General features: G+C 37.7%; 1 protein-coding gene across 2 annotated transcripts in view; it reads right to left on the reverse strand.

Moving 5' to 3' along the window:
- The window catches only part of TTC21B (tetratricopeptide repeat domain 21B), an 80,707-nt gene that overhangs the window by 14,842 nt on the left and 53,239 nt on the right, over positions 1-12,626 (reverse strand). For both annotated transcript variants that reach the window (XM_070581511.1, XM_070581512.1), the window contains exons 20-24: positions 11,427-11,615; positions 10,592-10,702; positions 9,532-9,613; positions 1,705-1,855; positions 1,350-1,511 (exon numbers count right to left, since the gene is read on the reverse strand). In XM_070581511.1, coding sequence (XP_070437612.1) covers positions 1,350-1,511; positions 1,705-1,855; positions 9,532-9,613; positions 10,592-10,702; positions 11,427-11,615 — 695 coding nt within the window. The remainder of the gene's footprint in view (positions 1-1,349; positions 1,512-1,704; positions 1,856-9,531; positions 9,614-10,591; positions 10,703-11,426; positions 11,616-12,626) is intronic.

Here is a 12,626-nt window from a genome sequence, read left to right on the forward strand (position 1 = left end):
ATATATGTATGAATGTATATCAATTAATAAAAGGAAATTAAATTCTCAAAGCCCAATCACTAAAGCCACTGGTCTTTTTTTCAGGCCTTAAGACTTTTACCTTCCCTAAACATTTCATACTCTTGGCTGCCTTCTTCAAAGTTCCCTTCCTTTGGCTTTGGTGACATTATACAGTTTTGGTTTTCTTTCCACCACACTGACTGCCCTTTTCTGACCTCCCGTCCTTCTCCAGTCCCCTTAAATAGGAGTGTGCCCAAAATTTAGTTCTCAGACTTCTGTTACCACATTTTACTTGCAAAGAGGCCATTCATGTTCCAACTATTCACTCTGTACACGTCTCCCAAATCTGTATCTCCAGCTGTGACCTCCCTTCTGAGTTCTAGTTTTGTATTTTCAACTACTTGCTGAAGATTTCCACAGGAACAGCCTGTATTTGCATAATAGTATGTTACCTTAGCTTTTCTAAAACAAACATACAATAAATATGTCTCTCCCCTGCTCTAAAACTTTCCATGGTCTCTATAATCCAAATCTTCAAATCTGTCATTGAAACCTTTCAGCAATCTGGTTCTAATTTTCTCCCACTCGTCTATGCATCTTCCCCTGACTGCTTTGCATTACTATTTCCATGAATTCCTGCAACACTTAAAATCCATTGAACCCATTTCTGTTTTGCTGGAGACTGAATGGTTTTAGATCCTACTGTCTTGCCTCCTAGGTAAATTACATGTTCCGGAAGGCAGGAACTACCTCTTATATTCCCTTTATATCCTTACACATCTCCCACCAGGACTTGTTCAAACCTAAGAAGAGGACAAGCAACAAACACAGGTTGACAGAAATATAACCATTTACCATCAGTGCACCACAGTGGCTAACAGCAGGAGCTTTGAGCAAGCCAGGTAGAACTCAATTCAAATCCTGCCCCCACCATTTACTATCACATCAGACAAGTTAAGTCTGAGCTTATTTCACAATACTGTTGTAGGTAATAAAGAAGATAATGCATAAAAAGTGTATGGCACAGGGTTTGGCATAAAACTACCATGTGTTAAGGAGTTATTATTATTACATAGACAATTCTTGCCAAAATAATAGAATTCTACAATTTATCCTATTTTCTACAGAGTAATTATGGGAGTATCTTCACAACATATCTATTCTGATTTAGGAAACCTTCTGAAAGCATTTCATGCTTGTTTCAGAGAACAGTTATTCTAGCTATGGTTTCTTCATCTGACCTTTCATTAGTGCTATCCTAGAACTTAGTTCTCTTTTATAAGGTATCCCTGCTTATTATTCTCAATAAGTGTTTCCAAAAAAAGGATAATTTGTCAAACACTACTCACCCCAAGTCTCCATCCAGATTTTCAAATACTTCACCTCCAATCGTTTCATTATCTGGATTCAAACAGATTTCTATCATATTATAAAGGGCATTTTGGCCCCAGTCACTATCTTTCCGAGCTTTATTAAAATGTCGAAGAGCATCATTTGGTTCTCCAGTGTACCTTGTTAGATGTTTAAAAAAAAAATCATTTACTTCAATCACTGACTACAAAGTTCAAGCAGTTTATAATCTGTTTGGTAAATAAAACTATTAGCATATGTAGATATTTTTTAATACAAAGAAAAGCTTTTCTACTTTACCCACAATGAGAAAAATAAAACTATTATGTAAGATTTATTTGCCAATAGCTTTACCAAAGATATAGTCCTTTACAGTACTGAAATCCTGGCTCCAATTTTGCTCTGGAGTTTCGTTTCTCAGCCATTAGGAAAAATCTTGGAACATCCTCAAGTTTGCCACATCGTCTTAGGAGATCAATTAAACGAGATAATGTCATATAATTATCTAGAAACAAACAATATTTAGATATGAACAACATTTTGTATCTTTTGCTCTCATAGTTATAATCCTACTTCATTAAAGTATAGTTTACTTCAAATTTAAATATAAGCAAAGGAATGCCTTAGGATTTACAGGTCCCCAAAGAGACTGTATGGACAATTGGGTGATCTAACAAATGATAAAGGCTGGGTTGGTCTGGTCACAGTGGCAAATCTATACACGTGTACATTTGTTGTAACTGTAAGTTTCAACTGTTCCTGGGACCAAAACCTTCCAGTAACAGTCTGCATTGACAATGTAAACTCTAGGAGGATCAACTGATTTGATTGCACATGGCAAGTCTATCTCTGAGCTCTCCTTTCCCACTTGCTGCAGCTTGGAAGGGGGTGAGAAAAGTACATTCTGATGATAATGTTTGGGATGTGCAATTTGAAATTTTACTCCAGACTTTCCTTAATATGCATATGTACCTAATGGACTAGATACTAGCTTACCGTATTATACCCCTAACATATTAGTCCCAGTATTTTAATCCTATTTTACTTTCTTCTAAGGAAGAAGAATTAATTTAGTTCTTTGATCTCACGTATAATTTCCTGGCAGTTTCCTAGAAAGCCTTATTCTTCCAATTCTATCCAGTTCTTTCTCATCACTAAAATACTAAGTTTTGAGAATAATTTAATAACTATTTTTTAAGACTGTAAAATAATCATTCACAAAAAGTAAAAGAAGGGAAAAAAATCACTCATATTCCCACTAGCTAGAGCTTACTACATTTTGCTAAATATTTAAATGTACACAAATAAATATGTTTCTTTGTTTACATATATACAAAACTGAAGTCACACTGGGGGTTTTGGTTTTGATTCAACATTATACAGTAAACATTTCCCAACTGTCATTAAATGGTCTTCAAAACATGATTTTAATGGTTGTCTAAGAGTCCATTAAATTGATGGCTAACATTTTATTTCTCTACATTTGTGTTTTTTAGGTGTTTAGGCTCTCAAGTTTTAGTTAGCACAGGACTCATGGCAGGGGATTTGTAAAAATCCTTATTATATAAATGATTCTGATCACTTTTGTAGGGTAAGTTGGAATTAAAACACAAACAAAAACTTTTTAAAGCAATTTATCCTGATCCTACATTCCAAGGAAAGAGAAGATACCATCCGATCCAGCAATTCTATTTGTGGGTATATCCTCAAAAGAACTAAAAGCAGGGAGGCAAACAAATATTTATACACTAGTGGTCACAGCAGCATTATTCACAACAGCCACAAGTGGAAACAACCCAAATGTCCATCAACAGATGAATGGATAAATAAAGTGTCATATATCTATACAGTAGAATATTATTTGGTCTTAAAAAGGAAGGAAATTCTGACACATGCTACAACATGAATGAACTCTGAAGACATTATACTAAGTGAAATAAAGCAGACACAAAAGAACGTATATTATATGATTCCACTTAAATGAGGTACCTAGAATAGTCAAATTCATGGATAGAAAGTAGAATGGCAGTTGTCATGAAATGGGGGGAGGAGAAAATGGGGAGTTAGTGTTTAATGGGAACAGAATTTCAGTTTGAAAGGATGAAGATGTTCTGGAGATGGATAATAGTGATGGTCACACAACAATGTGAATGTACCTAATGCCAATGAACTGTATACTTAAAAATGGCTAAAATGGTAAATTTTATGTTACGTATGTTTTACCACAATAAAAAATATTATTAGGTAACAGAATCTCCAGGGGCCAGCCCAGTGGCATGGTGGTTAAGTTCATGCAAACACTTCGGTGCCTAGCGGTTTGTGGGTTCAGATCCCAAGCATGGACCTACACACTGCTTATCAAGTGATGTTGTGGAGGAGTCCCACACACAAAATAAAGGAAGACTAGCACTGATATTAGCTCAGTAACAATCTTCCTCAAGCAGAAGGAGAAGACCGGCAACAGATGTTAGCTCAGGGCCAATCTTCCTCACCAAAACAAAAAGAAAGAAAGAAAGAAAGAAAAGAAAAGAAAAAAAAAAGAACCTCTGTAGGCGTTGCCTCTACTCTATTACATGATGTCAAAATGACCCAGGTTAACAATATCATCATTTGCCTTCCTTGACCCATAATGCTGGGTCTCAAGATTTTGTTCTTCTGCCTTTTGGCATCACTGAATAGCAGAGCATGATAAGAATATGGTTTCAGAAAAAGGGGATTTGAATATTGGTCTTGTCCTTTAGCTATGTCAATTCAAACAAATTATTCAAATTCTCTGAGTCTATGACTACCTATCTTCTTAAAATAGGATTACAATATTGACCATCAGTGTCATGGAAACCAAATAAAATAAAGGCATGAAAGAGCTTTAAAACTAAAAATGTCAGCAGTAATAATGACAACTCCAAAAGTTTTGATAAGAACTAGGATGACTACCATATAACAAAATCACAGAATCTAGAATCTGCATTGGATTAGGCAGGAAGTAAAAGTTAGAATTTCTGGCTAAAATTTTTTGTATGATATTTCTAGTATGTGTGATGTATGATATTACTATCTAAAGTCAACCTTGGGAGGCCAGTTTCTTGAATAATTATCACCTTGCAATATTAATGAAATGCATTCCTTATTAGGTCAAATTACAATTACCACTGATAGATTAAATTACATTAACTTATCTTTTGGTTAACTATGAAATTTGACAGCAGGCAAATTTCTGCACTTAAGGAATCCAATGAAAACTGAAATGTATTACATTTTTGAGAAACTCAGTCCATGTTTATTGATGGAGAGTGAGAAGATAAAGTAATTACAGTGTGATGTGATGAGGCAAATGATGTCTATGGAATTACAATGCACAGAATTCCTAACTTTGCCTGGGGGAGGCAGGAGAGGTCGGAGCAGCCTGAAGGATAGGAGGAGGACCTTGCTAGACAAGGGAAGACATTCCAGGAGGCAGACGCAGAGCATGGGGAGGGCAGGTAGGGTGGTGTTACTAGAAATTAAAGTGGAGGAAGAGGGAGGAGAAAGACGAAAGGAGGGATAATCTGGGGCCATATTATTATCAAAATAATGCTATGATTTTAAACTTTACCCTGGAGAGCCATCCTAAATTTTAAGCAAAGGGATAGCTTTTGATTTTTAGAAGTAATCTGCTAGTCCCATGACTGCATGGTGCAGCAAGAGCCTAGGGGCTGGAAGAGTAGTTAGGAAACTGTGCACTAGTCCAGGAGAGAGGAGATAAAGGCCTTAATTAGAGCAGGAGGCTGGGAGAAGACAGGCTGGCTGTGAGAGCTAGCTAGTAAGCAGACACAACTGATGGGACTTGTTAACCAAATCAGTGTGAGGGAAGGGGAGAACTCAGGATGATCTGGAGATTTGGAGAGAGAAAAGGTGTAATCTACAAGAGCAGTAATTAGATCTATAAGAAGAATTTTCTAGTAGCTAGGTTAAGTCAATTTAGATAGTGCATTTATGAAGTAAGCTGAAAGACAGCCTTAATTTAAAGTATAAGTGTGCTACTCAGGATGACCTGTAATGCCTGCATAAAATAAATGGTAGATGCATAGGTTTTAGAATAATTCTGACAAAATTAATCTGTGGATAAGTTTGGAAAGTCCTAATAGGAATAAAGCACAGAAAGCAAGATTAAAAACATAAAATATCAATATCATATAGACAATAAAATTTACTTAAAATTTTGTATTTTTAAGTGACTTGATATTTCACAGTCATTCACTGATCCATTCAAGCAATACACATTTACTTTGCACCATCTATGTGCCCGGCAAAGTGTCTGGTGCTGGGGTATAAGATGAATGTGATGTGATTCCTGCAAACTTGAGGAGTCTAACAGAGAAGACAAATACACGTATAAATATTTTCAGTAAAATACTTAGTGATAAAGAGGAATGGGTGAAGGGACCCTTGATTAGGGTGACCAACTCATCCCAGTTTGCTGAGACTTTCTTGCATTCAGCGTTGAAAGTTCTGCATGCCAGGAGATCCTTTGGTCTCAGGCAAATCAAGGCAGACGGTCACCCTGCTCAGCATCATGTCAGGCATCTTATGATGCAGCTGGTAGCAGTGGGGGCAGGTTTTCGTTTTTGGTGGAGGGGAGTATATTTTGGATTACATGTTGGGAAAGACAGAGAGGCAGGATAAGGAAGGCAAAGCACATTATAGGCAAAAAGAAAAAAACCCAAAGGCTTGGAGGTGTGGTTCTATGCCATCTGGTATTTCTGGAGTATAAGGTCCGTATACTGAATTTATAAATTATTAATTTTATATTTGTTTATAAAAAGACAGCCCAAAGTAGCCAGTCTACTAAGCCAATTTTATTATTATCTATTTGGGAAAAATGCTGGTGCCAAGTAACCTGGGTGAGACAAAATTCACGTGATAGATGACAGCTTCTTTGAATTTTATGTGAGAGGGCAATACTACCATCAATAGCTTAAAATTATTCACCAGGGAAGAGTTTTTTGGTGTTTTTTTTTAAAGGAAATCAGGTTGGATCATTCACTCAGAGAGAAATGCTACAACATGGGAACAGCTTGAGATAGACAGGATGAAAACATTACGTGTATCACCTTAAACGGTAGTTCAGAGGAGAAAGGGACAAAACAGAGTCTAGAACCTAAGGCAGAAATGGCAGGAAAAAAACGACTGAGGCCTGAAGAAAGTAAGAATAAGGTTCGAGCCACTGAGGTCAGGGATGGGCCTGTCTTTTGGACTCAGAGTGAGTAGAGGAGGTAAAATGTTAAAATATTAATAGCACTCTTTTAAATAACATCTGAGTATAAGCTGGAACTGACAGGGTACAGAACCAACAACATGGTTTGAGGTAGTCCAAAGGTGGGAGAAAATTTAAAAAGAGAATAAAAATAAAAAGAAATTAAAATGTTGATATTATCAAAAAAACAGGATTTTTTCCTTTCAATCTTTGCGGTAATTAGGGATACTTTATTTCTACATAGAAAGTGTTGTCCTCTAAATTCAAGCTTTTTTTAAATTAAAAGCATTAGTAAATACAACATGTAGAGTATGGCTGCTACTTGGAGTTGCCCTACTTGAAGTACAGCCATCTGTGTCCACGCTGCCCTAACCAGGCAGCCTGACTGCCAGTGGCACCATCCTAAGAGGAAGGCATTAGGGTTCAGAGGCATTGAATGACAGCTCTAGGACTTCCTCTGAGATTTCAAACTCTTTTTAGTGACACATATTAGTAACACACGTTAGTGTTTCCACATTCCCTTCTTCTTTTCTCTTTCCCTCACCACCTTCCCTCTCTACCTCCCTTTCTTCCTTTTCTCTTCCCACTCTTCTTTCCATCCAATATTTATGGAGCATCAACTCAGCCAGATACTATTCTAAATCCTGGAAACAAAGCAATGGAGACAGAGGTCTTAGCCACTTGATGCTTACGTTCTATTATTTATGATTTTTCTTTTGTTTTGTTTTAGAAGGACAATAAAAAAAAATGTAAAAGCATGGAGAGCAATAACAGGTGCTATTTATATAGGATGGCTGGGGAAGGGCACCTCCAGGAAGAGGCAACACTGGAGCAAAGTCCTGAATGGGATGAAGTAGCTGCCACATGAATGTTTTCGAGGACTATATTCCAGAAGAGGAAACAGCACTTTAAAAGCCACAAGGCACTAACGTGCTTGAGCTATTGTGTATCTAATATCTACTATCGTTTTCTTCTGCACTATCAGAATTCTTACTTTATTCTAAGCGGCACTGTACAGGTTCAGCTAAAAGATGACACTTCCCACCCTCTTTTGCAGCCATGGAAGTGCTTCTAGAAAGGGTTTTTTTAAAGAAAGAAAAGATGATTTGCTGGGGAGCTATACCCTTTAGCCCACCTCCACCCCGATCTTCCCCATTGAGGCCCTGGAACATCAGTGCCTAGGGCTGCAGTGTCATCTAGACCCTGAGGTGATACTGAGGATGGCAGTTAGGCTAATGATGATAGAAGAAGAAGACAGATGGACTCAGGTTTCCTGATGATACTGTGGAACCTCTCTGTCACTTCCCGCATAATCTACTTTTAAATTTCTTTTATGTAGGAGAAAAACAAAAGGCATATTTAGGCCACTAGAATTTCGGAGGGGTCTCTGCTACTTTCAGCTGAAAACATTTCTAAACCACTTGGAGGCAAGGAATAGAAACAGGGAGAAGTTAAGAGAATGCTGCAATAATCTATGTGAGAGATGATGCTGGCTGAGACCAGAGCAGTAGCAGGAGAGGTGGTAAAAAGTGACGGGATTCCAGATATGTTTTGAAGGTAAAACAGAGATTTCCTGATAGACTGGATACGTTGTAATGACAAAAAGATGAAATACGGGCAACTGTAAGGTTTGGGGCCTGAGTAAATGGGTAAATGGTGATGCCATTTACTGAGATGAGAAACAGAGAAGTAGCATATTTGGAGCAAAGATCAAGTGTTCTATTTTGGACACACGAAGCTGGAGATCCTCCTAGACAGTTGAGTGGGAATGCAAACAGGCAGTGGTGTATAGGAGTCAAGACTGGAGACATACATTTGGGAAATATAACGTTTGGGAGACATCAGCATATACATGTGATATAAAGCCATGGGCACGGATGAAGTCACCTGGGGGGGTGAACGTATAAAAAGAGAAAAGATTAAAAAACTGAGATCTAGAACATTCTGATATTTAAAGGTCATAAAGAGAAGAGAGCTCTAACAAAGTACAGTGAAACAGAGTGGACAGCTGGGAGAAGAACAACCAGGTAACCCTAGCATCCCAGAAGACAAGTAAAGAAAGTCTTTCATGATGGAAGGGGGACAAGGTATGCTAAATACAACAAGCCAAGCAGGCAGAGAACTGAGAATTAAACACTGGAGCTGGCAGCCTGGAGGTCACTGGCCACCCTGCAGAAGCAGCTTCTCTAGAGCGCAGGAGTGAAGGAGACAAAGTGAAGACAGCACATACTGAAATTCTTTAGAGGAAATCTGCTGCAAAGGAAAATGGAGGAATGGAGCAGTAATTGGAAGGGAAGAGCAACTGGAGAGGCAAGAATAGACTTTTATTTACTGACGTCTTCAAAGTGAGGAGATGTTACAGTATGTTTGTGTGCTGACTGGGAAAAAAAATGACGGTGCAGAAGAGAGAGACCTGCAGAAGTAAAGCCCTTCGCGGAGGGGGGGGGGGGCGGGGGGGGTGGCCACGGCCACAGGGAGAAGCTGGCTGCAGATGGGATCGCAGACCTGGGGAGGACAATGGCTGGGGAGCGGGCTGACTCGGTGACAGGAGGATGGAGATGTTCCCATTCAGTTGCTCATATCTTCTCAGTAAAGTAGGAGGCAAGGTTTTAGATGAGGACAAGGAAGAGAGAAAGGGTGTTGGAGGTTTGAGGAGAAAAGAGAAAGTGTAAAAGATAGGAGAAGTGAGTGAATTCATTAGAGAAATACAGTAGGATTGCCAGGTGGCACCTGAGGACTCATTTGGGGTCTGTGGTCACAATTTAAAGTGAGACCAGTCAACGGTGTTGCATTTTCCTTACAACCATTTCAGCTACTCAAGGGCAGGTGTGGAATGAGCAGAGAGTTGGATTCAACCAGGATGGGGGTTTTTCCAAGGAGCATAACAGCCAAGAAGAGGACAAAGAGAGTCGACTGCATTAGAAAAAATATAATCAGTGGATATTTACCTGGTTTGCGTTCTAAAAGTTGTTGTAAATGAAACACTGCTTGTTCATAGTCCTGTTTTCTGAACATGAGATCTGCCATCATCTATAAAGGTAAAAGTTGGTTCTAAAAATATTGCCAAATATTCAAGATTTAGCACTATGAAAACACATATGAAAAACATGAGGAGGGCAAAGTTTATAAAAAGGAGCTATTTAAAATTCAAGTACACCTTCAACAGATTAGCACTGAGATGGACGTAACAAAAGATAATCAAGGATGTGAAACAGATCACTCTGTTTGCAAAACTATATTTTTAGCAGAAAATATGTTTCAAGTGGTTATTTTAAAAACAGAACCTTGAAGGGAACTGCACATTCCATGTGCTATCATAGAAAAGATGCCTCACTAGACGTCGCTAAAATTATAATGAGAAGATTTTAAAAAAACAAAACATTCAAATCCTAAATATTTCAAAGGATTAAAACGAGCAAGACATACTGGGAGTTTCTTATAATGTGTTTTAAAAGGGAGGCTTCTTATATTTCTTTTTACTTATAGTAACTTTGAATGAATCTTACAAACTGTCATCTGTGTAGCTTGTTTGGAACGCTAACAAATACCTCAACCCAGGGAAAAATGAGAAAGAAAAACAAAATTCTACTTAAAACACACCATCTTAGAATGATACATGAAGCTTTTTTTCTGTAACTCCAAAAGTCCCACTAAAGCTTTTAAATTAGTCCAGCACATTTGAGCAAGCGCTTAAAAGTTAGTCTTTAGCAGATTATAGCTTGACGACAGAACTCTGCCTGACCAAGCATCCTCTTAGGCATAAAGAAAACTTAACTAGGCCCAAAAGGGCAAGTAAAGGCCTGACCTAGGTTTATCATTCTTATAAAATGAAAAAAGTCTTGGTCTTTATTGGTAAAATGTATAATAATGTTAAAAATGTTGTTTCCTCCAAAAGCTGCATGAGCCAGGCCTCTCATCTAGCATTAGTTTTATCAGGTAAAATTTGAAACTTCCAGATGGAACATAAAACACAAGTGCCTCCACAGCACTGAAGTCTCTTGGACTAACCATGGTGGCAGCTTCGTTGTCCTGGTCACTCTGGAGAAGCAGAGCACAATGCCGCAGGCAGGCGTCAGGGTCATCCTGTGCCAGGTACAATCTTGCCAGCTCCAACATGATCTATAGAGAAAAAGGGGCAAGACTGGGGAGAAACTGTTTGGAATAAAAAGTGATGAGCAGAATGTCTGAACACAGATTAAACTTTTAGCTGACTAACTTTAGTTGCCAAGCATGACAGGCAGGAAAACTATAGGCATGCTCATCTCATTTTCTCTTACCTTGCAAAAAAAATGAAAAAACTGATGGTAACTCACTTGAAAAACAGAGAGACACAAAGCACTATGAAAAGAACAGTGGTCTTAAATCAGGAGCTCAGATTCTAGTCTGAGCTTCTCCCTGATGGGGCCAAGTCCCTATGCCTCTCTAAACCTGTTCTCTCATTTGTAAAATAAGATGCTCGAAGCAGATAATCTCTAAAGAATGCTTCAGATTTAAAAGTAGAATTCCAGCTCCTTTAGTCCCACTGAACAAAGTACCTGTTTGGTTATGCCTTAACAAAGGTTATTTTTGCCCTACCTCTGATGACTATTAAAAACAAAGAGCTTATAGTTTTACTTTATATTACTCATTCCAGAATAATTTTTAGACTCCACCATTATCATTTTAAGGTATCAGGTAAGTATTTTGAAGGATTTCTACAAAGAATATTAATTTTTTAACTTACATTTTTGTTACATTTCTTTCCAAATCTTCTTTATAAATAAGCTGGTAAGAATTTTGCATTTGGGTAAATTAGATGACATCCGGAATAAAAAGGTGCTTAAAATTTCATAAAGGTACTGACCTTATTATCTGTTTCAGAATGAACAAGAGCCTCTCTATAAAACTTAATTGCTTTTTCATAGTCTCGCTGAGCAACAGAATGTTTTGCAATCTCTGCACAAATTTCAGCTGCTAAATGTTTCTGAGCGGGAACTGCGTCTGGCTGTTCCATCTGAACACGTTTTAGTACCCGAGCTTGTAATTCTCGAGCCTAGAAAAAAATAAGGATAAAAAGGAATTAAAAAAAGAAATAGAAAAGAAATTAAACCATTCTCAATAACGCACATAGAGCATAATTTTACAGAAGATTTATTTAAGCATTATTGGCCCTCGATCTAACAAAGCCTGATCCAAAGAAAATGTCTTAACTGAGGTCTTAAACATGCACTTGTTTGCAAATGAGTCAGCGTGCACATAGGTTTCCAACTGGAGTACTATAAAATCACTGAGTCCTGGCCCACTGTTATAAGGATATGCACAGGAAGCTCACTAAGGAGGAAATGCAACCATGAAACAATATTTGGAAAAGATGTCTAGATGCTGTAATTAAACAAATGAAACTTTAAAAATGTTTATTAAAGTGCTATCTAAAAATTATTAAATCAAACATTGGCACATTTCAGGCAGTAAGTACATCCACAAATTGTTGACGGCATATAAATTAGCCCTGTATTTCTGGGAGCACCCCAGCAAAACATGCTAACTCGATAAAAATAACCAGGCTGTTGAACTTAACTTACACTCTTGCTAAAGTATTAAGGACATTACTTAGAAGGCAAAAAGGAAACATGTTATTTGTTATAAAGAAAAAAACAATCTCTGTTATTTGTTATAAAAACAAACAAAGAAACAACAAAACAAAAACAAAAAATCTGGAAGCAACCCAAATGTCTAATGATAGGGAAATAGCTAATCAACTAACAGTCTATATATATGGTCCTACGCTGTGCAGAGACACCCCAAAAAGAGGCAAGGGCCTTCCTCAGGGTAAGAATGTACAAAAGGTTGCTAAATTGAGAGAATTCAGCCTTTCAACCCACACATCTGGTTTCTGAAACAATGAGACCTTCCTTTAATAAGTGACAGAGAACTCCCATGCATAGGCTTTCACAATAAAATTTAACTTTGAGCTAGAGATAATCATTCACTAATGCATTCATGCATTCATTTAACAAACAGTAGATGCCCTCCATCTGCCACACATTATGCTACACACAGGGAG

The sequence above is a fragment of the Equus przewalskii genome, chromosome 17, assembly GCF_037783145.1.
Source record: "Equus przewalskii isolate Varuska chromosome 17, EquPr2, whole genome shotgun sequence".
In the NCBI taxonomy this organism is placed as follows: Eukaryota; Metazoa; Chordata; class Mammalia; order Perissodactyla; family Equidae; genus Equus; species Equus przewalskii.